This window comes from Anguilla rostrata, chromosome 16 (genome assembly GCF_018555375.3).
Source record: "Anguilla rostrata isolate EN2019 chromosome 16, ASM1855537v3, whole genome shotgun sequence".
Classification (NCBI taxonomy): Eukaryota; Metazoa; Chordata; class Actinopteri; order Anguilliformes; family Anguillidae; genus Anguilla; species Anguilla rostrata.
In genome coordinates, this window is record NC_057948.1 from 11648366 (window position 1) to 11674810 (window position 26445).

Here is a 26445-nt window from a genome sequence, read left to right on the forward strand (position 1 = left end):
CACGAGCTTGTGTTTACGGAAGTGCGCGGATCAGTATTCGGGCAGGACAGAGGGTAATTTATTGAGCGGAGGGTGCAGCACGGCTCCTTGGGGGGGGGGGTGGGTGAGGTCGGGGGCAGGTTGGCGTCAGGCGATGACAGGCGGAGTGTGTAGCGGCGCACACTCCCTCCGCGGGCTCCGCTACGTAGCGCTCATTCTGCACACGGCCCTCTGGCCGCTGTCCAACACCAGAGAGCTTGGAGAAAAAGGGAACGCTTGTGTTTTTTTTGTTGTTGTTTTTTTTTACTTCTTTGCAATAAAGATTTAATATTCAGTTTTGACCGAGTGAGGTCATTAAGATCGATTTTGTTAAAAAGTTTAATTTAGGAGCGATGTCCTCTCCGCCCGACGTCCCTCCCGTTCGCGGCTCGGCCAGCCTGGGGTTTAGGTGACTGCGTGGCCGGAGTCTTCCTCGATACGCGTGCTGTCCGGAATTAGTACGTCAAAAGAATACCGATGAGTTCCCCTCTTTGTTCCCCATGTCATTTACTCATTTGCCGAGCGTTTACACGAAACGCGTAAATTGCCCTCTGTCTCTCTCTCTCCCTCTCCCTCTTTCTTTTTTCCTTCTCTCTGACTCCCTGTCTCTGTCTCTCTTTCTCTGTTTCTCCCTTTCCCCCCCTCCCCCTCTTGTTTTCTTCGTATCCCCGTATCTGCCCCCCCCCCCCCCCCCGTCGTCTCCAACCCCAGCGCTCTCATCAGACGTCAGTGATTTTATTAATGGTCGCTGCCAACAGAAAGTGAGAACCAGAGTTTCTTTTGACCGACAAACAAATTACTCTTTGTGTCCAAGTCGGTCCTCCCCCTCCCTCTCTCTCTCTCCCTCCCTCGCTCCGTTGTTCTGATGCCGAGAGAGAGGGAAGAAAATTCTCAATGAAACGGGAAACAATCGTCTCTCTGCCGCGCAAGCTTCGCTCCGGGGCACGTTGGATGAAAGGCAAAAGCAAACAGAATTTTCTGGAGAAGTAATCATTTCCTCTCTAAATTTAGGGGAAGCACTTCAAACCGACTGAAGCAAAGAATAGCCCATTAATAAATTACGTGCTGCGTTTTTAGCGAAAACATCAAGAGGCTAAGTAGAAGCTGCATTCGAAACGTTCTTGTTTTTGTTTTTGTTTCGTTTGGATGTTTGTTTGTCCGACTAACCGTGGCAACACGCATTCTAACATTTTCAACCATTTCTTTGAGTTTGTGGATTGAATTATTTATGTCTGTGTGTGCTTCAGGGTGTCTCGCTGCGGCGTTGACGTCGAAGGGGAAACGCTGAACTCACGATGTCGTGTCGGCTTTTTAAAACGATAACGTCTGGAATATCTCCCGCAGAAAGCAGAACTGGCAGCTCCTAGAAAAAAATGTCCGACACTTCATTGCAGCCGGAGATTTCCAAATTCCTGGTCGATGCGTTCTGAGAGAGGGCAGAATTGATTTTTGAAATGTTTTTTTTTTATACACATAGAAGCGAACATTCTTCTCTTTTGTTAAGAATCTTCGTCGAGCTTTAAACTGAAGTGGAAAGAGGGCCGTGTGTTTCTCGCAGTTTGCTATTTGCGATATCCTTTGGCTCCCAAGACCGAGTGCACGAACAACCAAAGTCAACCAAAGCTAACCCCTCTCCCAAGGGCTTCATGGAGCTCATGTTCTTTCTCCACAAATAATGACTCATTGCTAAGATACGCACATTCTCCCTCTCTTTTTTGACAAGAACATTAATACCACTTACGCGATGGAAATAAAACATTTTTACGCTAACAAACATTCAAGTACCTGTCCACTTAATAGTGATTTGTGATCTGGTGATGGAATGTTTTTATTGGTTGACCTCATACCTACCTCAAACGCAGTCATATATAAAGCGTGTTTTGACTGGTATGTGGAGGGTAAGGTGCATTTTAACCTTTTCTTGCAGTGTGTGTGTAGGACAGATTGTTAGGGGAAGAATTGCGTTCTTGTTCCATTACAGTGAGGCCCTGGCAGACCTGTGAAAGGACCCGAATAATGACGTGAGAATGAGAGGAACCGCAGTGTGAGGGTTGCTGTGCGGGACGGTGCTGTGGCTGCGACTGCCCCACCCCACGAAAAAAAAAAACACATACAGTGGGCTGGCTGTGCTTGTGATTGGTGGAGAATTTAAATAGTAATTTTGATTCGCTCACTGGTTCTCAAGTTACCGGCATGTGACCTGATTAGCCGGAGTACGCGAGACAAAGCACCCCAGTGATGCATTTTACACCCCTGGCACACGGTACAACAGGAGAGCTAGCGCCAAATGGCGGAGAGGCCTTTTTCTCGCTGTCGACCACTTGCAGGCAGCGAACCGTTGCAGCATGCACCTTAAAAGAACCATCCACCCCTCACCCCCCCCCCCCCCCCCCCCCTCGGTGAGGCGAGGCTGGTCTCATCCCGCCATCCTCACCTGCTGGCCAGAGTCAGCCGAGGACAACGCTGAGCCCAGAGCTCGAGGGCGGTGATTGGTGGAGACGGTGGAGAAGGCGGGGCACGCTCACCGCAGAGGGTTTTTTTCCCTCCTGAGCTCTGGATGGCAGGGCAACCCAAGCTGCTGTGAGAACTTAAAAGGTTTAGGAAAAGGAGCTCAAATGTCAAGACATTTCATCTCTTCATTCCTGCCACCTGAAGTGCATTTCTAACCTTTCAGAGTGTGTGTGTGTGAGTGAGTGTGTGTGTGTGTGCGAGTGTGAGTGAGTGTGTGCTTGCGTGTGTAGTGTGTGTGTGCTTACGCATGTGTGCGTGCGTGTGTATGTCCAGAGCGAAAGACAGGAAAAGGAGCGGTAGAACGTGTGTGTCTTTTATATGTCTAGCGGTGCAAGGGCGGGCGAGAATTCCTGTCTGAACTGGTAAAGGTAGACCTTTACCAGTGGGCATTAGCCAAAATCTTTTTTGACCTTTTAAGTGTGAATTTGTGCTTTGTTGCGAGCGCCGTTAGGGTTGAACAGAGTGCTTTCCCCCGCTCTTCTTTGTTTAAGGACAGCACTGAGCTCAGGAAGCGCTGGGCTTTCGATGCCATGCTGCTTTGTTGAGGTTGATCCGTACAGTCAGCCCGTGGCATTTGGGTTCGTTCCTCAGAGGGAGGAGCAGACTGCCAAAGCAGGACGCCTCACAACCCCCCCATCCCCCCCCCTCCCCGTTGTTCCTTTCCAGGGACTTCAGGACAGAAAACGATGCTGTGTTTTTACTTCCTCCATTAGTCCATTATAGCTTTGCGCTTTAACATGGCAATCTATGGGTGACTGTATTTCCCCATAATTATTATCGGCATTTTTATTTTATTTTTTTATTTAACATTTGAGCTTTGTGTTTGCGAAAGGCCATTTTGTATCTGTTCCATTTGTTTTCGCCCCTGAAAGTGCATGAAAGTACAACAAAAATTACTAGGTGCCCCCAAGCAGATTATTTTGCGCTTTTATTATGAATTATACATTACATTACATTACATTATAGGCATTTAGCAGACGCTCTTATCCAGAGCGACTTACACAACTTTTTACATAGCATTTTACATTGTATCCATTTATCGTGGTATATCTGAAGCAATGCAGGTTAAGTACCTTGCTCAAGGGTACAACGGCAGTGTCCTTACCCGGGATTCGAACCTGCGACCTTTCGGTTACAAGCGCAGTTCCTTACCCACTGTGCCACACTCCGTCCGACATACACATCAAGTGCAGCCTCCTGAGGTGCAAGCCCCACAGTGGGTGGAACCTCCATGTTCTGTCAATCACTGACTTATGAACCAATCAAAAGACTCGCGGACTACAGATAGTATTTGTTATAAAAATGTTCTTTCTCATTTAAAAAACGGGGCACGCATTCGGGGCAGACGCTCGGTGTACCCAGAAACGAATTGGGGGGGGGAAAAAAGTCTGTGGAACATCGAGCTCATCTTTCAATTTCTGAGTGATTGCAGCTGCCTCCCTGAATGATGGGAGAAATTGAATTGGTCCCGGCCCTGGGTCTGTGCTGCCGGTGCTGCGGACAGGCCCAATTAATAAAGGCACGATGAGATGATCTGCTGAATGAAATGTGCGCCGGTGATGGAAGCCTCTCCCTCTCCCTCTGTTTCTGTGCCCAGCGCTCCGGCTTCGCTGCTTGCTTTTCCACATGTGGGGTTGTGATGGAATTTTCTGTCTTTCTTTTTTTTTTTTTAATGATAGCAGACAGTCTGTCTTCCTTATGTATTTCCCCCCCCCCACTTTCATCAGATGGGGAAAGCAGAGAGGGTTACAGGTGGGGATGAGATCACCCATCTGAAAATGCCACGGCTCCATTGGGGGAGGTCGTATAAGGATTGGGAGCGGGGCTCCACGAAGGGGTATTTTTAATGCGGGGGGGGGGGGTTTGGACTAACGGACCGGTTCACCTTTCGTGAAGAACGCGGTCTCGGCCTGGGCGGGAACGCAGGACGAGGTGTGCTGTCCTCCCCTCTGAATTTCGCGAGTCCCCCCCCCACCCCCCCCCCGGCACGCCCCGTGAGGTCACGCAGAATTGGCTCCGTAGCGAAAGACTTACACGGGGGTGGGAGGGGGGAGGGGGGAGGGGGCTAACTGGAAATGAATACTGGAGAAATGAAATAAAAACACCGTGTTCGGTCGTGGATTCTTTCAGCGCCGACGATGGTAAATTACAGGTTGGCTTTGAAAGCTGTCCACCAATAGCTCACTTTTATAGGCCCGTCCGTCCTGGAAGGAGAAAGTGCCTTACTGTATTATACAGATAATGCATGATGTTGGACAATTTGCCCTGAGTACACGCTGTTCTGGGGGAGGGGGGGGACAGCTGCGTTAAACTGAGGGTCTCGGTGTCCTGGTTCCTGAGTAATGTTCTGCTCTCTCGCTTCCTCCTCACAGTCTGCGGTCCGAGCATCGACATCCGGAATGACATCAGCGAGTTCAAGCGGCTGGAGAACTGCACGGTGGTGGAGGGCTACCTGCAGATCCTGCTCATCGGCGACAAGACCAGCAACCTCAACCAGGAGGTGTTCCGCACGCTCAGCTTCCCCAAGCTGACCATGGTGACGGACTACCTGCTCCTGTTCCGCGTCTCGGGCCTGGACAGCCTCAGCACACTCTTCCCCAGCCTGTCCGTCATCCGCGGGCGCACCCTCTTCTACAACTACGCCCTGGTGATCTTCGAGATGACCAGCCTGAAGGACATCGGCCTCCACAGCCTGCGCAACATCACGCGCGGCGCCATCCGCATCGAGAAGAACCCGGAGCTCTGCTACCTGGACTCGGTGGACTGGTCGCGCATCATGGACTCGGAGTCCAACAACTTCATCGCCGGGAACAAGCAGTCCAAGGAGTGCGGGGACCTGTGCCCGGGCGTGATGGAGGACAACCGCTCGTGCATGAAGACCAGCTTCAACGACAACTACAGCTTCCGCTGCTGGAACTCCAACCACTGCCAGGAAGGTAAGAAGCGCTGGCTGTGACCTGGCTCTGTCTGCTCCTGTGAGGTTGGCGCCCTGTGAGTCTGGAGCTCCGTGAGTGGGCCTCTGTGAGTCTGGAGCTCTGAGTTTGGAGCTCTGTGAGTCTGGGGCTCCGTGAGTGCTGCTGTCTGTGAGTGGGCCTCTGTGAGTCTGGTGCTCTGTGAGTCTGGAGCTCTGTGAGTTTGGAGCTCTGTGAGTCTGGTGCTCAGTGAGTGCGCCTCTGTGAGTTTGGAGCTCTGAGGCTTTGGAGCTCTGTGAGTTTGGAGCTCTGTGAGTTTGGAGCTCTGTGAGTCTGGAGCTCTGTGAGTTTGGAGCTCTGTGAGTAGGCCTCTGTGAGTCTGGTGCTCTGTGAGTTTGGAGCTCTGATGCTTTGGAGCTCTGTGAGTCTGGAGCTCTGTGAGTTTGGAGCTCTGGAGTTGGCTCTGTGAGTTGGAGCTCTGTGAGTTGGGCTCTGTGAGTCTGGTGCTCAGTGAGTGGCCTCTGTGAGTCTTGGAGCTCTGGGTTTGGAGCTCTGGAGTTTGGAGCTCTGTGAGTCTTGGGCTCTGTGAGTGGGCCTCTGTGAGTCTGGGTTCTTGAAGTGGGCTCTGTGAGTCTGTGACTCACAGTTCGGCGATCTCTGAGGCTCTTGTTACTCTTCCATCTGTGTGATCAGAGATTGCCTTGTGGTCTGGTGCTCTGTGAGTGGGCCTCTGTGAGTCTGGTGCTCTGTGAGTGGGCCTCTGTGAGTCTGGAGCTCTGTGAGTTTGGAGCTCTGAGGCTTTGGAGCTCTGTGAGTCTGGTGCTCTGTGAGTGGGCCTCTGTGAGTCTGGAGCTCTGATGCTTTGGAGCTCTGTGAGTTTGGAGCTCTGATGCTTTGGAGCTCTGTGAGTCTGGAGCTCTGTGAGTGGGCCTCTGTGAGTCTGGAGTTCTAGGAGTCTGTGCCTCACAGTTGCACAGGCTGGTATCTCTCGAGAGACTCACTTGTTTTTATCTTCCATGCTGTGTTGATGGCAGAAGACTTTTTTTTTTTTTTTTGCCCCGGAGGTTCCATAAGATCAACGCTTCAAACGAGGTAGCTGCCAGGCTGTGTTTGTCTTTTTTAAAGGGGCCCTTTTCAGAGAGGCTCTTTTTGATCTCGCTGGGCGGCTGTGCTGCTTCGGCTCCGGCTGGCTTCTCTTTAAATGATCCTTTTCTTGTTGGTCGGAAGCGATACGGTGAATCTCCGGGTCGCGTTTTGAGTTTGCTCCGATGAGACGCCGGCTGCGAAAGCGTTGCCGTGGCCAACGCGCGGAGCTTCAGCGCGACGCTCGGAGCGACGGCCCTTCGGTGGGGACGCGGGGAGCCGTGCGCAGCGACGCGACCTCGGCAGGTAAATATTTAGCGTCTCTTATCGCCGCCGCTGAACAGGCTGTGTACACAGCGCCGCTCTTTCCGCTAATTAAACACTCCGACCGCAACGCATGGCGAAACGCAGCGCCCCCTTATCTTATCGCCGCCGCGCTAAGCCCTCGTCCGTGCCAAAGTAACCCAGCGGGGCGGGGGGGGGGGGGGGGTGGTGAATAGCGGTGTAGTAAGGCCTTAGCCAGATATCTCCGCTGTGGCTGTCTCTCGATGCCCGGCGGCGGAACGGGGGAAACGGCGTAGTCGGCACGGCGGCATCGAGCCGCCACCTCCGCTCCTCGGGCCGTCCCCGCCGGTCGCTCCCCCGCGGTTGGGCTGCGGCGACTCGCGGGCCGGTCGACGGCTCCTCCTCCGCGGCGTAATTTAGCGAGTAAGCCTAACGAGCAGGTGGGCGGGTGGGTGACGTGTCCTGCCACGGCTCACTGGCTAACCACCCCCACCCCCCCCGCCCTCCCGCCCTTCCCGCTCTGCCCAGAGGTCACGTAAGGTTCAGCGCGAGCGGGAAGGTCCCTCCGGGACCGGGGGGGGATGGGGGGCGGCGGCGCTGCCGGGAATTTCCGGCGCTCAGGTGCGAGTTCCGCCTCCTCTGGGGTAGCAACGGGGCGGAGAGGCGTCGCCGTCGCCGGGGAGACGGACGCGCGCCAGGGAGAGGCCCTCGTTTCATTGGCTGGCCGCCGGACAGCGGTGCGGTCGCCGCCTCCTGCCACCCTCAAATTCGGCCTCGCCGTCCGGCGGTGACGCGGACCTGCTAGACTTTGCGGCATTTAAAAATAAAAAAACAAACTGGCTCGGTTCTTCCCTCCCCCCGCTCCCAGGGACATTATAATGGTGGGAAAACGGTCGCCACGGGAACACTCTGAACCCCCCCGAGCCCCCGCCCTCCTTGAAGGCTTCAGAAGTTCGTTCATTCTGGGCTGTGCTTCCCCAGGTCCCCGCAGTGCGCACCGACTCCTGACCCTCCTCAGTAAATGCAGTCCCGTGTGAATCCCCCAGCCGGGCCTGTGTCCTGAGATTACCTTGCAGGATTTATATCCTCCTCCTTCCTGGATGTTTTTACCCACTGCACCGCCTGCCTGGAACTCGCTCTCAGACAGCCCCTCCCTCCCCGAAAAAACAACCAAGATGAAGAAACCGGCGGCATCCTTGGCTCCTGTGTTTTGTTTGCCCGAGACGGCGGCCATGTTAGTTGTGACGAGGCTAACGGTACGCGTCGAAATTTTTTGTCCTGAATTTTTCCAGGCGTTTTTTTGAGGGGGGGCTCAAGGGCTTAGTTTCAGGGTCGCTGTTGCGGTGACCTCGAAAGTCTAGCCCCCCCTCCCCCCCCACCCCCCCCTCGCCCCCTCCCTTTGTTGTTTTAGCTAATAAACCTCCAGACGCGCTGTGCAGTGCGTCCGGCCCGGCCTGCGTGAGCCTCGCTGGGGCTGCACACCTGCTCTCGCGCAGCTCCTCAGTTTGAGGTTCATTTTCGGGTGTGGCGGATCGGGGGGGCCTTTGGTGCCGAGGGTCGCTCTCTCCGGTCCGGGGAAGGCTCCGGCCGGGCTCTGTTAGCCGCGGCTGTAGTGGGTAATCTTTAAGCTGTCGGCCCGTACCGGAATCTCGTCTTGAGGTTACGGGGCCGCGCCGGTCGGCCCGCCCGAGCGCCCGCTCGTTTCTGAAAGCGCAGGAGCCGAACCTACGCACCGAAAGTGGCGCGGTGTGGTGAAGAGCTATGGGTCCCGCGCCGAAAACCGCTCATATGCGTGTATACATGGGGCGCTGGACCCAAAATGTGCTCTAGAACACAAGACACAAAAGCGGCCCGTTCTATTGGCTGGCAGATGACGGAGCGACGTTTTGATAGGATCGCTGCTCGCGATGGAGAACGTGATATCATAGGGGCGCTGCCGCACCGTGACCGATCGGAACTCCTGACGGGTTGCTTATTTTCTTTAAATCAGAAAGGCACTGTACGTTATTTTTAGCACCGAATGCCTGTTCTCTGGAACCTCCTCCCTGATTCTCGGGATTGTGTGTTTTTCTCTCTCTGCGCTGCGGAATAAGCATTCTTGCTGAATTAATACCAGGTTTTAGAGAGGATATCTGCGGCTCAGTGAACACAGACACAGGAGTCCTCTGTCTGTGTGTGTGGGTTTGTGCGTGTGCGTGTGTGTGTGTGTGTGTGTGTGTGGCGTGTGTGTGTGTGTGTGGTGTGTGTGTTGTGTGTGTGTGTGGTGTGTGGGTGTGGGTGTGTGTTGTGTGTGTGTGTGTGTGTGTGTGTGTGTGGTGCTGTGTGTGTGTGTGTGGGGTGCGGTGTCTGTCTGTGTGTGTGTGTGTGTGTGTGTGTGTGTGTGTGTGTGGTGTGTTCTTATTTTCCTTCCCCCGCAGAGAATTTGACTCTGACCGTGTCCACCGGCATGGCAGCTTTACAGCCTGCACTTAAAGGCTGATTAAGAGGAATTCTCTCGAACCCGTGTTTACCTCCCCGGGCGTTTCTGCGCCCTCTTCGCTAGCTAACTGTGGAGCCGGCGCGAGGAAGAGGCCCCGCGGTGGACAGCGAAGTGGGCGGGGTCAGAGGGGCGTGGCTTAGCTGGTCAGGGTCTGAGGGGTGTGGCTTAGCTGTTTGGGGTCAGAGGGGCGTGGCTTAGGCGTTCAGGGTCAGAGGGGTGTGGCTTAGCTGTTTGGGGTCAGAGGGGCGTGGCTTAGCCGGTCAGTGGGTTCTCTCTTCGCCTCACAGGAGGAGGAGGTCACGCCGCGGTTAGTGATTTGGGTGGGGGCGGGTTGAGAAGTGGAAGTGCTCTCAGGTGGCTGCAGGTTCAGCTCCTGGAGGATCCCTGTGGTTGGGCCCCTCTGTGAGCGAGCTCCTGTGTAAAAGCTGAGCCCGCCCGCCTCATTCCTGGCAGGGGGTTTATTTTCGGAGAGGAGCGACGGAGACACTCCCCTTTCTTCCACGGTCTCTTCGCCGCCCCGCCGTCACGGGCCAGGTCGCCTGTGAGCACCCGCATGTTCGGGAGGAGAGGCGTCCCCCAGCGCGGGGCGCCCGTGGCCCTGGTGCACCGTGGGAAAGGCCGCTCCCTCCCCGTCCCGCCCTTGAGAACGACCGAAAAACAAAGGCGTCTCGCGGACCGGCGTCTTCGACGGGTTCCTCCCTGAGACGTCTCGGGGGTCCTGAGGAGGGGTCCTCTCCCGTTCGGAGCCGGCGGTAAGAAAGGGGTGCGGCGGGATTTTACACGTCTGCCGGCCTTCGTCTGTGACATCATCGTCATCTCCGGGCCCCTCCGCCTTTTAGAACAGATGTTTTTTTTTTTATTGTCGTAAATCGAGCTCCTGAGAGAAAGGAGAGAGCGCTAGGAACCCAACGTGCCGCGATCGCGGCGCAGGGACCGCTTTGCCGGTCGCACCGCCACCTGTCGGTGAAAGGAAGTTACTGCAAGTGTTGGGCAGTCAGATGGACGCCGCTGCTACCTGCAGTCACAGGCAGGAGGAAGAGGAGGAGCTTCAGGGGAGCCGTGGACGGGCAGTAATTTGATGAAGCGGTTTGGGGGGGGGGGGCTGGTTCTTGTGTATTATTACGTGTCGTCTGTTCGTTGGGGGGTGGGGGGGTGGTACAGCCTGGCTGTGCTCTGGCTGTAAGCTCGTTTAGTCTGAAGGATTGTTTAGAGACACGCTGTAAGGCTGCTTTTGGAAGGGCAAATATTTGCAAAATACCAAATACTTTGGCAAATACCAACTGTGTACCAGTTCTCTATCTGTCTCGCTCTGTTTTTCCCTCCCTCTCTTTTCTTTCTCTCTTGTTTTCTCTCTCCCTTACTGTTTCTCTCTCTCTCTGTCTCTCTCTCTCTCTCTCTCTCTCTCACAAACACAGTCTCTCTGTCTCTCTCTCTGTCTCTCTCTCTCTCTCTCTCACACACACACACTGTCTCTCTGTCTCTCTCTCTTTCACACACACACACACACTGTCTCTCTGTCTCACTCTCTCTCTCCGTGTCTCTCTCTCTCTCTCTCTCTGTAATTGCTGTGTTTTTCTTGAGCGCAGATGTTCCTCCCAGTGTGTGCGGTCGTTTCCAGTCAGTCAGGACCGGCGTTCTCCGTACGGCTCTGTAATTATTTGGCCAGGAGCTGCTCTCCTCTCCCTTCCTCTCTTCCTCTCCTCTCTTCTCCCGTTCCTCTTCTCTTCACTCCTCTCCTCTCCCCCTCTCCTCTCCCCCTCCTCTCCTCCTCTCCGGGTCTTGTGAGGCCCTCGGTGGTGCTATTGTTTTGCAGGGACGGTGCCGCATTCCTCTGCCTGTCTGCACACGTACCCCCAAGAGCGCCTGGCTCGGGTTTGTGTATCCGTACACACGGACGCCAGAGCTCACCTCCCCTTTTGTCGTTTGGAGGAAGCGCCCCCCCCCGCCCCCCTCGCCGCCGCCGAAGCCGTGCGAGGCTCCGGGGAGAGAAAACAATCGGGTAGTCTCTCACACACGTCCCAGAACACGCCAGGCGCGTTCCAAACACGGAAGATCCGGAAAAAAACCGCTAAGAGAATGAAACGAATTGGGGAAACGGCGGTTTTTCTTTTTTTTTGAGCCGTTCGCTCGGCTAATCGTGGCTCCTGTCGTCGAAGAAAACGGCGTCCCAGAGTCTGCGCGAAACGCACGGAGGCGCCGCGCCGAACTTCGCAAAGCGAAACGCGTGCGCTTACAAGCGAAACTGCCCTCAGACTTACCGAGCTCACAAGGACGCTACTTAAGTCGACAAAACGCGCGGTCGCTCTTCCCTGTTAAACACACGCATGCTGTGCCGCACTCGTGAGTTAGACATTGTTTCCCCCCCCCCTCCCCCCTTTGGCAGACGTGTCACCCTTATTTGGGGTTACAGTGAGGGTGTTAGGCTGTGCTGTGACTCAGGAGGGCGTGCGGTCTTTGCTTCCTTTTCCCGCCGTCGGAAACAGTCGCTAAGCGACGCTCGCGGGAAGCGAGCTTCCCTGTAGGAGCGGCGCTCCTGCGCAATCCGCACGCGGGCCAGTGCAATCGGGTTCCTACTCGCCGCCTTGCTCTCCGTTCCCATTCCGCTTTTACAAAAGGCCTTCCGTAAACCAGCCGGCATTGATGCTGCCGTCTCGTGGTTTAGCCATCGCCGCCTTTTTTTGAATGTTTAGAAATGGAATCCGTCCCTCGCGGCTGCTAGGGAGCCGAGAGGGATCGTGCTGCTCTTGACGGTAAACCCGCCCTCTCAAGCCCTGAGACACCTTTAGGTCGGGGATGGGCCGACGCGTTCAGGCAGTCATTACAACTGTGGAAGCGTCGATCGTACAGCGTTCATTTCGGATTGGGTCTTATCGGCAACCTGTGTCTGTTCTCTTCTGCAATGCTAATAAAGCTGAAACACGGCCTTTTGTTTTTATATCGTGTAGCTCATCACGACATAGAATGAGAACCGCTCTCGGCAGAAACAGGAATCTGCTCCGACGGTAACGCTGACTTACACCCAGACACAGGCGTGCGCGCCACTCAGACATAACGACACACAGATGCTTGCGTTAACCTGCACCATGCAAACAACCCACGCACAACACATGCATACACAGACACGCCCATACGCATACATACAGACACGCGCACACACACACACACACACACAGACGCTTACACATGCACACACACACGAACACGAGCACACACACACACACAGACGCTTACACATGCACACACACACAGACGCACGCACGCACACACCCACACCCACACACACAAACTCAGACACACACATGCACACACACGAACACGAGCACACACACAAACGCAGACACGCACACACACACTCTTGTAGGGTCATGGGGGACAGAGGGTGTGGTGAAGGCTGTTGTTTTTAGTGTCGGGTGATGAGGTAGTTAAGGAGAGCATTAGCTGAAGTCGTGGAATGTGTTTGAAGGGGTTTTCTGGGGGGGGGGTGTAACTGAAATGTCAAGTGTACTGGCCGAATAGGGGCCCGTGCTAGAGGGAGTGCATCCCTGGGTTTACTGCCCCCCCCCCTCGACACCCTCTTTCTCTCTATCTCTCTTCCCCCCTCTCTGTCTGTCTCTCTATCTTTTCACTGTTTGTCTTCCTTTCCGGGTCTCTGAATGGCAGGTTTACTTTTATTGGTGACTCTCTGTTCTGACTGCTGCTTATCAGGAGCTGATAAGAGGCGTGAGTGTAGAGATAGCCTCGTGTGTGTGTGTGTGCATGCGTGTGCGTGTGTGTGTTGTGGTGTCAGTGTGCTGTCGTGAGGTGTGTGTGTTGCTGGTGTACTGCCGTGTGGTCTGTGTGTTGTGTGTTCCAGTCTCTGTCGCGAGTTTAACTCTCTGTGTCTGCCGCTATGCAGGCGGCAGGTTACCTGCCTTGTTCCCAGGCGTTAACTCTGCTGTGTTCCCAGCCAGTTAACTCGCTGTGTTCTTAGTCAGCCAGTTACTCTGCCTGTGTTCCAGTCTCAGCGCAGTTTAAACTTGCTGGTTCCAGCAGCGCATTGATCCCCTGTGTCCATCTGCGCCAGTCTGCAGTTCTGTTGAAATGAGTCCTTTGGTCTCCAATTGTGTTCCAGCAGCTGTGTTTCCCTGTTTGTTTGGCTGAGTTAAACCTCTGTCATAATGAAGGATCGACTACATCATCACACGCAGATGGACACCCGTACTCACGCACGCAGACGCACGCAGACGCACGCAGACGCACGCAGGCGCACACAGACACACGCAGACACACGCAGACGCACGCAGACGCACGCAGACGCGCGCAGACACACGCAGACACACACAGACACACGCAGACACACGCAGACGCACGCAGACACGCGCAGACGCACGCAGACACACACAGACGCACGCAGACACACACAGACGCACGCAGGCGCACGCAGACACACGCAGACACACACCACGTCAGGACGGCCATCTCCTTTCCGACAGGCCTTGTTTTTTGGCATCGCAGATGAGGGCCCACCGCGGGGGACCGAGCGTGTTTTCGAGCTCTGACCTCTCGGCGACCTCTCCCCATGCCAAAAGGAAGCAGGGAGATGTTTGGATCTCTCTCTCTCTCTCTGTCTGTCTGCCTGTCTCGGCCCTCGAGGCTGATGATGTGTTTGGTCTTGTGGCTCCGGAGACGGGACAGATGTCACGGGGGTTGGGTTCCTCGACCTTCAGCGGCGAGATTGGCCTGAACTGTTTACACGTTTATTTTGCGGTCGATGTGACTGAGAGGAGGAGCCTCGTCCTGGGGGGCGGGGGTGGAGTCAAGGGAGCTGTTTTCAGGAGGCTGTCTACGGCGTCTCCACTGGGATGAAACACTGCGGTGTCAAATATTAGCAATTTGTTTGAATTCATGTGGTTTTTTTTTCTTAGTTTTTTTGTATTTGTAAGACCTCCTCCTTCTCTTTTTGTCTGAAACATGGTGTCGGTAACAAAATACAGCAAGTACAAATATAGCTTCCAGTCGACTTTGTTTTTTAATTAGTGAAGGAGGAGATATCGCTTGTACAGTGGCGGGTGGGGTGGGGGGTGAGTCAGTGCGTCTGAGTGGGAGAAAATGGGCACCAAGGATTGGTGAGGGGGAGTCGTGACGTCCTTAAGTGGGCGTGTTATTAGTCCAGAGTTAGTGGGAAAGGGGGGGGGCTGTATGGAAATGGGGGCGGGCGGGATCGGGGCCGAGCCGCGTGAGATCCGGGGGGGGGTTGTTTGTTCAGCCCGCAGGATTCCGGGCCTCTGCCCGGACACGCCCGGGGTGAGCGGGAGCACCTCTCGGAGCGGGCCAGGTGAGCTTTACGGGTGCGGGGGGGGGGGCACGGTCTGGCACCACCCGAGGTTTCGGAGCAGGCGGACTGCCTCTCTCCCGTCCCAGAGGATTCGGGAACGGGTCGCTCGGCTACGTGACGGTTGTCGGGTTCTGGGGCGCCCGCTGTCAGAGACTGGGACTGAAGCCGTCGCCCTCCGCGGATGGCTACGTCCCGTGTCTCATCTATACCAAAACGACGTCTGACACTTCCGCCCGGCGGCACGAGGAGGAGGCGGGTTCTGGGGGGCTGCGGGGGGTACCTGGCGCGGACGGCGGTCTGCGGCGGCTGTAGGTCGGCCCGCGCAGGCCCCCCGTGCTCCTCATCCTCAGAGCGGCGCTGATCTTCGCAGCGGAGCGTACGATGGGAAACGTGCCAGGGAAGAAGGGCAGGATCGATCTTCATCAGTTTCAAGCGGCCCACACTGTCTGGAATTACCACATTTCATCTCTCTCTCTCGCTCCCGCTCTCGTCGCTGTCCTCTCTCTGTCCTCTCTCCCGTCGCTGTCTCTCTCTCTCCTTCTCCCTGTCACTCTCCTTCCCTCTCTCTGTTTCTCCCTCCTTCCCTCTCTGTTTCTCTCTCTCTCCCTCCCTCTTTCTACCTCTCTCTCTCCTCTCTCTCTCTCTCCTCCCGCCTCTCCGTCTTCCTCTCTCTACTCCCTCCTCTCTCTGTCCCTCTCCCTCCCTCCCTGTCACTCTCCCTCCCTCCCTCTTTCTGTTTCTCTCCCTCCCTCTCTTCTGTTCTCCTCCTCCTCTTCTTTTCTCCCTCCCTCCATTCCGTTCTCTCTCCCCCTCTCTCTCTCTCTCTCTCCCCCTCTTTCTCTCTGTCTGGCTGGCTCTCTCTTCTGTCCCTTCCTTTCTCTCTCTCTCTCTCTCTCTCTGTCTCCCCCTCTTTCTCTCTGTCTGTCTGGCTCTCTCTTCTGTCCCTTTCTCTCTCCCTCATCTCTCTCTCTCTCTCTGAATGTCTTTATGTATTTTTTGTCTCAGGCTCTGGGTTACTGGTTCTCCTCTCGCTGCAGTTCCTCCTCGGTCTCTGTGCTGTGGAGAGCAAACGCGTTCTTCTCTCACAGCGGAGTTTCATCGCTGATTTCGGGAGGCTCGCTCTCCCGCGCGGGATTGGCCGTCCTCCAAACGATCGAGCGGCGTCGGGGGTTCCGGCCAATCGGCTGTCACCGGGTAGCCCGGGCGTCCCTCCCACCCCTCCGTCCGCCTCGGAATCGCTTCGATCGGCGAAACCCCGGCGCGTTTCGACCGCGGCGGGGCGGAAGCATGCGGACGGCCCCGCGTCTCTCACCAGCGCTACGGCACGCGTTTGCCCCGCCGACCGGAGAACAGGAAGAACATTCTATCAACTGCGGTACGATGCGAACGCGCTTTCCACCTCGCTGACCTTAGAGGAGCGGCCGGGGAGCAGCCGGTCAACGGGAGATTCTCCTTTTTTTTTTTAACGATTTGTAGCCTTTTCAGTTCATTGCGAGAGGGAAGAACCGCTCGACTTTGCTTGTGTTTTACGCTGCCCCGCGGCGACGCCACGTTCTCCACGGCGGCCGCCGATAGCGGCGTGGCGAGCGTGGGGGCGGGTTCCGCGCGCCCGACCGGGTCTTTTGCGACCGGGGGTTTAGGAGCCGACCGCGGCCGCCGTCTTTAACACATCCGCTAACTCCTCCCGCCTCTCCGCCCGCGTTGTCTTTTTCCTGAAAGAGAGGCGAAGCTCTGCCTTTTGTGCGCGCCCCAGGTGCGTCTGGGGGGGGGGGGGAGGTGCGGCTGCGCCCTCTGTCTCTTTGTTAATGGCGTCCTGGTTATTCTGGAGCAGGTTTGGAGCCGTTAGGGTGAGCGGGGGTTTTGTGCCCCTGTTGCTTTTCTGTCAGGTTCTGTTTGATTTCGTTTCTCTCTCTCGGTTGATCTTCTGAGTATCTGTGCTTAAAGGGAAAGCTAGGCCTTTTCTTTGGACACACACAAACACACACACTATACACACACACACTCTCATACTCACACACTATACACACACACACTCTCATACTCACACATGCATGCACACGCACACATGCACACACTCTCATACACACACACACACACACACACACACACACACACACGCTCTCATACGCACACACGCACACACACACACGCACACGCTCTCATACGCACACATGCATGCACACACACACACACACACACACACACACACACACACACACACACACACTCTCATACACACACACACACGCATGTGTACACACACACACACACACACACACACACAGACCCTTGGCCCTTAGTCACTGGTCTCTCCCTGCTCAGTTTCCGTCAGGACGGGCTGGCTGATCCGGGCAGTGGCACTGACCTGCCGTCTCCCTCCCACACACTGTAAATAATGCACACTGTACTGAGCTCTAACCTCCGCACCCAGAGCAGTGTGTGTGTGTGTGTGTGTGTGTGTGCGTGCGTGCGTGCGTGCGTGCGTGCGTGCGTGCGTGCGTGCGTGCGTGCGTGCGTGCGTGTGAGAGAGAGGCCTTCAGAGCCACAGCGCACTCTCACACAGCCCTCTCCACCTGCAATCATGAATTAATAATAATAATAATAATATTAATAATAATAATAATAAAGGAACTGTTTAATACAGGCACTAATACAGTCCTCATTGTGTGGGTGTGTGTGTATGTGTGTATTCACCTGTCCTTTGTAAAAGTCCTCATTGTGTGGGTGTCTGTGTATGTGTGTATTCACCTGTCCTTTGTAAAAGTCCTCATTGTGTGGGTGTCTGTGTATGTGTGTATTCACCTGTCCTTTGTAAAAGTCCTCATTGTGTGGGTGTCTGTGTATGTGTGTATTCACCTGTCCTTTGTAAAAGTCCTCATTGTGTGGGTGTGTGTGTATGTGTGTATTCACCTGTCCTTTGTAAAAGTCCTCATTGTGTGGGTGTCTGTGTATGTGTGTATTCACCTGTCCTTTGTAAAGTCCTCATGTGTGGTGTCTGTGTATGTGTGTATTCACCTGTCCTTTGTAAAAGTCCTCATTGTGTGGGTGTGTGTGTATGTGTGTATTCACCTGTCCTTTGTAAAAGTCCTCATTGTGTGGGTGTCTGTGTATGTGTGTATTCATCTCTCCTTTGTAAAAGTCCTCATTGTGTGGGTGTGTGTGTATGTGTGTATTCACCTGTCCTTTGTAAAAGTCCTGGTAGTCCGTGTTTGTCCTGTCCTCTGTTTAGTCTTGGTTTTTTTCGGCAAGCGGGTGCTGAGTTTGGGGCACAGGCTGTCCTGTCCTGTCTGCAGGCAAAGCCGGCGCAGCAGGGGCGCAGGGGCGCAGGGGCGCAGGTAAAGACGCACAGACGTCCAGCGCAGCACTGCCCGCATTATGTAATTAAGATTACCCCCCCCACCCCCCACCCCCACCCGTGCAGGAACTGGGGTAAACGTAAGCCTGCCTCCTGTCTGGACCGCAGCTCACACGTGAGAGTAAGCGCCCGCTCCTAAACCGGATGTTATTTTGGGAAGAGGGGGCGGGGCGGAGGCGGGGCGTGGGCGGGACAGGGGTGGGGGCTTGCGAGGACACTGTCATTTACAGTCGCAGTGAGCGCAGAGATTAACTTAAGGTCAGCACGGGATTGCCCCCCTGAGGAGATGAGCCACATCCCCACGCCCTGATCCAGGATCAGCCCGACTTGACTCTCGCCGCAGCTCCAGCCATTCTCCCCGAGGACCAGGAACTGATCCCAGACCTGTACCTGTTTGGCTCACACCTGCAGGGATCAGGGGCTGGGTGTTTTGCTGTTTCATCACCGGGCTCTGGGGAACTCGGTGTGTCAGATAAATATAGAGCAGTGGAGTACAGGCTGTACTGCCAATCTCTGCAAAGCCCTTTCCTTCCCCGGCTTTTTAGGGGAGCCCCTAATGTCCTTACCGCCCGCGCTGGGGGCCGTTAAATTAGCCTGATCCTGCTAAGCGTGCTTATTGCAGGTCCCTGGGCGGTAATCTGCGTCATAACCGATTGTGGATGAGATACTGGCTGAGTGACTGGGATGCACCTCTTACTCGCAGAGGAAGACCCAGCATGTCGGGTGGAGTGAGAGAGATGGAGGGTCTGTGCTTTCCTGTACTGTAAGAGTGCAGGTGGAGGTGTGCTCTGTACAGTACAAGTGCAGGTGGAGGTGTGTTCTGTACAGTAAGAGTGCAGGTGGAGATGTTGTGTACAGTAAGAGTGCAGGTGGAGGTGTGTTCTTGTACAGTAAGAGTGCAGGTGGAGGTGTGCTCTGTACAGCAAGACTAGGTGGAGGTGTCTTGTGTACAGTAAGAGTGCAGGTGGAGGTGTTGTGTACAGTAAGAGTGCAGGTGGAGGTGTGCTCTGTACAGTAAGAGTGCAGGTGGAGGTGTGCTGTGTACAGTAAGAGTGCAGGTGGAGGTGTGCTGTGTACAGTAAGAGTGCAGGTGGAGGTGTGTTGTGTACAGTAAGAGTGCAGGTGGAGGTGTGTTGTGTACAGTAAGAGTGCAGGTGGAGGTGTGTTCTGTGCCGTGGCACAGAGGGATCTAATTCTTACTTACTGTGGCCGACCAGTCCTCTTCCACCCACTATAGCATTGCCTTCCTTTTCTTAATGGTGATAACCTGAGGTGCTTCTTGACATTCGCGCTCCCAACACATGCACTCGTGTGTGATTGTGTTTGTGTGTGTGTGTGTGTGTGTGTGTGTGTTTATGAGTGTGTTTGTGAGTGTGTATGTGAGTGTGAGTTTGAGAGAGTGTGTGTGTGTGAGAGTATGTGTGTGTGTGTGTGTGAGAGAGCATGTGTGTGTGTGTTTGTATGTGTGTGTGGGTGAGAGCATATGTGTGTGTGAGTGTGAGTGTGAGTTTATGTATGTTTGTGTGTGTGTGTGTGTGAGAGTGTGTGTGTGTGTGTGAGTGTGTGTGAGTGTGTGTGAGTGTGTGTGTGTGTGTGTGTGTGTGTGTTCAGGCATGGTTGTCCACATCCTCTGATGTCTCTGCGCTGGCTCCGCCCCCCGTAGTCCTGTCAGAGAGGAGGCGTGCGCTGGCTCCGCCCCCCGTAGTCCTGTCAGAGAGGAGGCGTGCGCTGGCTCCGCCCCCTGTAGTCCTGTCAGAGAGGCTGGCGTGCGCTGGCTCCGCCCCCCGTAGTCCTGTCAGAGAGGAGGCGTGCGCTGGCTCCGCCCCCCCGTAGTCCTGTCAGAGAGGAGGCGTGCGCTGGCTCCGCCCCCCCGTAGTCCTGTCAGAGAGGAGGCGTGCGCTGGCTCCGCCCCCCTGTAGTCCTGTCAGAGAGGAGGCGTGCGCTGGCTCCGCCCCCTGTAGTCCTGTCAGAGAGGAGGCGTGCGCTGGCTCCGCCCCCCGTAGTCCTGTCAGAGAGGAGGCGTGCGCTGGCTCCGCCCCCTGTAGTCCCGTCAGAGAGGAGGCGTGCGCTGGCTCCGCCCCCTGTAGTCCCGTCAGAGAGGAGGCGTGCGCTGGCTCCGCCCCCCTGTAGTCCTGTCAGAGAGGAGGCGTGCGCTGGCTCCGCCCCCCCGTTGTCCCGTCAGAGAGGAGGCGTGCGCTGGCTCCGCCCCCCTGTAGTCCTGTCAGAGAGGAGGCGTGCGCTGGCTCCGCCCCCCCGTTGTCCCGTCAGAGAGGAGGCGTGCGCTGGCTTGTGAAGCCGCTTGTTGTGGAAGTCGCGCTCCGTCGGGTTTGATTTACGGCTTTAACATTATTATTTTTTTCCGTCTCACCGTGTGGGTAATGACATGCGCCAGCGCCTCGGCGTGTTCCCCCCCCCGTTCCTCCACCCCCCCCCCCCCCCCCCCACGCGTCGGGGCGCTTTGTTCAGGTCGCCCTGAGCAGACAGGACCACCCAGGAGCAAGAATGGGGTGAGCTTTCCGCTGCGGGGGCTGGGGGTTGGGGTTGGGGGGGGGGGCACCCTAATGCTCCTGTTGATGTGATGTTTCCTGGGGGGGGGGGGGAGAGAGAAGGGGGTGTGGGTTCTTGTAAGTGGCGTATGCAGGTGGTGTGTTGGGGAGGAGCGGGGTGTGTGTGTGTGTGTGTGTGTGTGTGTGTGTGTGCGCGTGTGGGGGGGGGAGGGAAGGGGGGTGTGGGGGTTTGTGTTTTAGCTGATGGCTGCTAGCGGAAGTCCTCAGTTCAGTAACGCTGGTTGTCTCTGATCCAGGGGAACGCAGTGCTTGTTTCAGGTGCTGCTTTGTTTCTTTCTTATTCTGTTCACTTTTTTAAAAAAGTGTAAATCGTGCCACAGGATGGAGCCGCCTGCTTCTGACACACCCATACATCGCTGCAGGAATCCTTCCTGCAGACCCGTCCTCACAGGGTGGAGTCTGCGTCATCGGCATGTTCTTATTGGTCTATCGACTAAATGCGGAGGGGTCTGATTGGCTGTAAACGTGGAGGTGGCGATTAACGTGTGCGTCGCGTGCGGACAGAAGAAAGTCGGTCTCGCCGAGCTCGCGGTCCCGCATGGGAAGGTCAGGTGACCGCAGAGTTACTCAATGCCGCGCGACACTCCTCTCCTGTGGCCGGTGGGCGGGGCTTCCTGACCCGAGCCGCTTGTCCCACAGAGGTTCGGCGGCGTCTCCCTGTGCGAAACAGGCCGGTAACACACGTGTGTTTCTAGGCAACGAGCAGCCGGAGACAGACAGCAGACGCACATCGCACAGCAGATACTGTGAGAGCTTGCGCAGTAGCCAGGCCTTTTCCCCACACAGAACGCTGGTCTATTCACTCACAAACCCTGAACGCAATACCGCCGTTAGCATTAGCATTCTCTTCTACAGCCAGCGTGCCGCCGCCTCAGTGTCCCCCCCCCCCCCAGGGGCTTGCTCGACCGCAGGGGCGCCCGCTCCCGCTCTTCCTTGCTCTTCGGCAGTGCGTCGCTCAAATTCCCGGAATCGGCGCGGGCCGCGCTGTATTTAACCCCCCCGTAATTACGCTGCCTTTGAACTGCCGAGGAGAGGCGGGGGTTATCGTAAACGGGCACCGATAAGCCCCTGCCGTCCGCAAGCCCCTCCCCCCGGCACAGGAGGACCGTTACGTGTCCTCTCAGCCCAGCCTGGCGGCGGAGGAGGAGGGAGGGGGGGGGGGAACCCTAAGAGCTAAAAAAAAAAAAAAAAAGAAACAGCAACAACAGAGCGTTTGTTTTCCCGGTCGTTACCTTCTGGGCGCGCGGCTGAGAAGCAGGCCTCCGTCCCACGCAGGCTCTGGGTCCCCCGAGCCCGCGGGAGTGGCAGCCATTTCCCAAACAAGACCCCGGCTCCACTCACCCTGGCCCCAGACCCCCGACTGCCAGGCCAGGAAAACGCTCCAGATAATTGCCCTGCGTGTGTGCCCCCCTCCCCCCCCCGTCCCCAAATACACACACGCGCACACGCATATGCGCACGCACGCACACACACACTCACGCACACACACACCACGCACGAACTTACGACCACACCACCTGCCGCAACCCAGACTCAACAACACGACACACAACAACGTTTTCCCGCCCACTGCACGCCACAACAGCTCACGCCACCACATCACCACACCACGCACGCACTTCACAACACACACTACTCACTCACCTGCACACCACAACTCCGCACTGCCAGCCATAACACACCTCCACAGCACGCACGCCCCCACCTGCCCAACACACACACACCACACACCACTCACGCACACGCGCACACACACACACACACTCCACACACACCCTCTGCACCACACACACACACACACACACACACACACACACACACACAGACACACTCACACAGACACACTCACACACATGCACACACACACACACGCACACACGCTCACGCACTCACACACACACACTCACACACACACACACACACACACACACGCACTCACACACACACACTCACGCACACACACACACACACACACACGCACTCACACACACACACACACACACACCGGTCCTCAGTGAGTGGACGCATTCCCTGCGGGATTAGGGTCAGGTGACTCAGAGTATCAGCTCCCTGCTCCTGATGTGGAGTACACATTCCTGACCGGCTACGGGACAGGGGGGGACTGTACGAGGTAGCCGCTGTTACTCTGTGTCCCCCCCGTCCCGTCCGGTCCCGTCCCGTCCACCCCGCTTCGATTGGGCTAAACACGGCCCCTTTCCTTTCCGTTGGACAGAGGGGGTTTTCTCCCGCTCCTCCCCCCTCTCAGTGTTTCGCTCTAAGCCCCCTGACTCATCCGAAATGAATCAGAACGTCCTCGCCGGCTGCCTGGCGGGCTGGGGTTCTGTCTGAGTGCTTCTCCCCCCCGGTGCGTGTTGGGGCGTCCCGTCCCGACGCGCCCGGCCTTCTGCATCGCATTCTTTAAACCCCGCCAAAAAAGCAGCGCTGGCGTGGCGCGGAAGCGTAGCCTGCGCCTGACCCCCGCGCTGCGCGTGTTCTTGTCCAGCGAGGCCCCGTTGGTTAGTGTGACACTGGGCTTGTTGCTGTGTTATAGCTCCGCCTTCGGTGGTTGTCGCGGGCCCAACCTCTTCCGGGTTTGGATGGATAGCTGTCATGTCCTCGTGCCCCCTCCCCCCCCCCACCCCTTCCCCAGCTGAGATCTGGGATCAGCCTTTTTGAGCACGTCCTTACCTCCAACCTGTACCCCCCACCCCCACGCGTCGGCTCCTTTGGAGGAAATCGTCTTCCGCTATTTCGGATGTCCTCCAACCCCCCCCGCCAATGGGAGAAAAGGAAGGTTAACTGTCAGCGACCAAAAAAAAAACCCCCACCAATCCACCCCATATTTCCCCTTAATGGTCACTGCCCCCCCCCCCCTTCCCCACAAGCATACTTCCGCCCCCAGGTCAGCCCCCGGACAGTCCTCCACAATCCCAGGCTTCGCTGGGGGGCTCATCCGGAACATTCCGTGGATTCCCGCGCCTCTCTGTGAGATGAGGGGAGGCCGGAGTCGGTGGTTTTGGGCTGTTTTTAGCCACGGGGTGGGGGTGGGGGTGAGGGTGGGGGCGGGCTCCGCCTTCCTGTTTGTTATCGTATGGTCTCCGGGAGGTGAAATCATGTGTCCACGCAGGGCCCGTTTGGCTCCGCCCCCCTTTTTTTCCATTGGTCGGATTCCCCTGAGGGAGGCGGTGCTTTTCGGGCAGTGGCCTTGGGCCTCCTGACTGCAGAGGGGTGTGATCATTGGGGAGCCCGCTCAGCAGGGCCCCTCATCCGTCCCCCTCTTCCTGAGCCCCAGGAAACGCGCTCTCGCTCTGTGGGCTCCCCCAAACTGCAGGAGGCTGTTTTCGGCGGTTCGTTGCTAGCCCAAAGGGGGACGGACACATCTGGAGACGCGCTACAGCAATCCATCACCATGGTCCCATCGCCATGGTTCTGATCACCATGGTTCCATCGCCATGGTTCTGATCACCATGGTTCCATCCTTCTGCTCGTCTTCTCATTTGTTTCCTTTCTCTCATTTCCCTCGTCTTTGAACCCCTTTGCTTGGGGTGAACAGCTGGGTTTTGTCCTCTCTCTCTCTCTCTCTCTCATTTCTCTCATCTCTCTTTCTCTCCCCCCAATATCCCCTCCTTTCAGCAGTCTCTGTCCCAGGCCCAAACCCCGGCTGTCCTGGGCGGGTCTGAAGGACGGTAAATGAAAAGGCTGGCCGAGCGGCTCTGTGTTGTAATCACCCCCGTGTGGGGAGAGCAGAGCGGCTGTGGTGTGGAGTGGAGTGTGAGGAGGAAGCAGGCTCTCTGGGTCTCTGGCTCCGTGCTTCTGGGGAAAGGGGGAAGGAAGGTTCTGGAACACCGGCCGCCGGGTCCGGACCCGTAAACTAACCGGGACGAGAACCCCCCCTGCGCTGGTCTGACCCGCGGCAACAGAGCGACACGTGTGGGGGGGAGGGTACGCTTGATTTATCGAACATGTGACAGGAAGCAGGAAATAAAAAATGAAATAAAACCCAAACTCTTACTCCCCAAACTCTCACTCCCCCTTTCCCTCTCCCCCCTGCCACTTTGACTCTCCTTCCCTCCCTCTCTTTCTTTCTCCATCAGTCCCTCCGCTCACTCATGGAGGTACAGCCCCCTACACCCCCCCCCCCCAGGACCGATGGCTCAAAGGCCCTGCAGCACGTGGGCTTTGCCCCCCCCCCCCCCCCCGGGCTAATGGAACAAAGCTGCTAGTTTCTGACACATTCCATCACTCTCTTAGCGGTGAAAGCCGTTAGTGGAGATTAGTCACAGCCGAGCGGTGCTGAGCGCCCGCGCGTTCCTCCACACGCATCGGGGAGACAGCGCGCGGCGTTCCACACGGCTCGGAGGGACAGTACGCCCACCGCGTCCTCCACCGCACCGGGAGTGTGCGCCCAGCTGGGAGTTCTCCGCGACTGATGGGAAGGAGTTGGCGAGTCCGTCGATCCCGCGGGGTACATGCAACCCTGACCAGTGCGCTCTCACTCAGTGCGCTTCACACTGTGCTCTCTCACCGTGCGCTCTCACCGTGCTCTCTCACCGTGCGCTCTCACCGTGCTCTCTCACCGTGCGCTCTCACCGTGCGCTCTCACCGTGCGCTCTCACCGTGCGCTCTCACCGTGCTCTCTCACCGTGCGCTCTCACCGTGCGCTCTCACCGTGCTCTCTCACCGTGCGCTCTCACCGTGCTCTCTCACCGTGCGCTCTCACCGTGCTCTCTCACCGTGCGCTCTCACCGTGCTCTCTCGCCGTGCGCTCTCGCCGTGCGCTCTCGCCGTGCGCTCTCGCCGTGCGCTCTCGCCGTGCGCTCTCACCGTGCGCTCTCACCGTGCGCTCTCACCGTGCGCTCTCACCGTGCGCTCTCACCGTGCTCTCTCACCGTGCTCTCTCACCGTGCGCTCTCACCGTGCTCTCTCACCGTGCTCTCTCACCGTGCTCTCTCACCGTGCTCTCTCACCGTGCTCTCTCACCGTGCGCTCTCACCGTGCGCTCTCGCCGTGCTCTCTCGCCGTGCGCTCTCGCCGTGCGCTCTCGCCGTGCGCTCTCGCCGTGCGCTCTCGCCGTGCGCTCTCGCCGTGCGCTCTCACCGTGCGCTCTCACCGTGCGCTCTCACCGTGCGCTCTCACCGTGCGCTCAGGCCACCGCAGTGAGTGTGCACCGTTTCACCAAAGCTGAGGAAGATAAGATAAAGTGCCGGTGTAGTGTAATGGGTAAGGAGTTGGTCTTGAAGGTCACAGGTTCGATTCCCCGGTAGGACACTGCCATTGTACCCTTGAGCAAGATACCTAACCTGCATTGCTTCAGTATATATCCAGCTGTATAATTGGACACAATGTAAATGCTGTGTATAAGCTGTGTAAGTCTCTCTGGATAAGAGCGTCTGCTAAATGCCTGTAACGTAATATAATAAAGAAAAAGATAAAGAGTCGGTGAGAGACCAGCAGACAAAATTAAGGAAGAAGTATGAAGGATCTACTGACAGACCAACAGACTGTGTAGTGCCACTGACAGACCGATAGGAGTGATGGAGTCAGTTGGGTAAAGAGGGGGTGAGAGAGACAGACGTTAGACAGAGATGGTGATGTAAGAGAGACAGACAGACAGACAGACAGAGATGGTGATGTAAGAGAGACAGACAGACAGACAGACAGACATTGAGGAGGCATCCCAGCTGTTAATCACTCCCAGCTGATTCCAATTAGAGGCCATCGACGTAGCTCGTGAGCGGGGAGTCACGTGACCTCGGGCCCCGGCCAATGGGAGGTGCCGTGGTCTGGTCTTTGCATAGCTGCAAATCACAGGGCATGTTTTTAATCGGCAGAGTGTTTTAACCGTTTGCGATCGACTTCGTTTTTCAAGACGGAGTGGCTTTAAACATTAAGCCCGTGCGCCGATGCCTGGCTTCCCTGTT

The 26445-nt window shown here is 56.4% G+C and overlaps 1 protein-coding gene across 3 annotated transcripts in view; it reads left to right on the top strand.

The window, feature by feature from the left end:
- igf1ra (insulin-like growth factor 1a receptor) overlaps window positions 1-26445 on the top strand; it is a 100340-nt gene that overhangs the window by 12148 nt on the left and 61747 nt on the right. For all 3 annotated transcript variants that reach the window (XM_064312622.1, XM_064312623.1, XM_064312624.1), the window contains exon 2: window positions 4902-5465. In XM_064312622.1, coding sequence (XP_064168692.1) covers window positions 4902-5465 — 564 coding nt within the window. The remainder of the gene's footprint in view (window positions 1-4901; window positions 5466-26445) is intronic.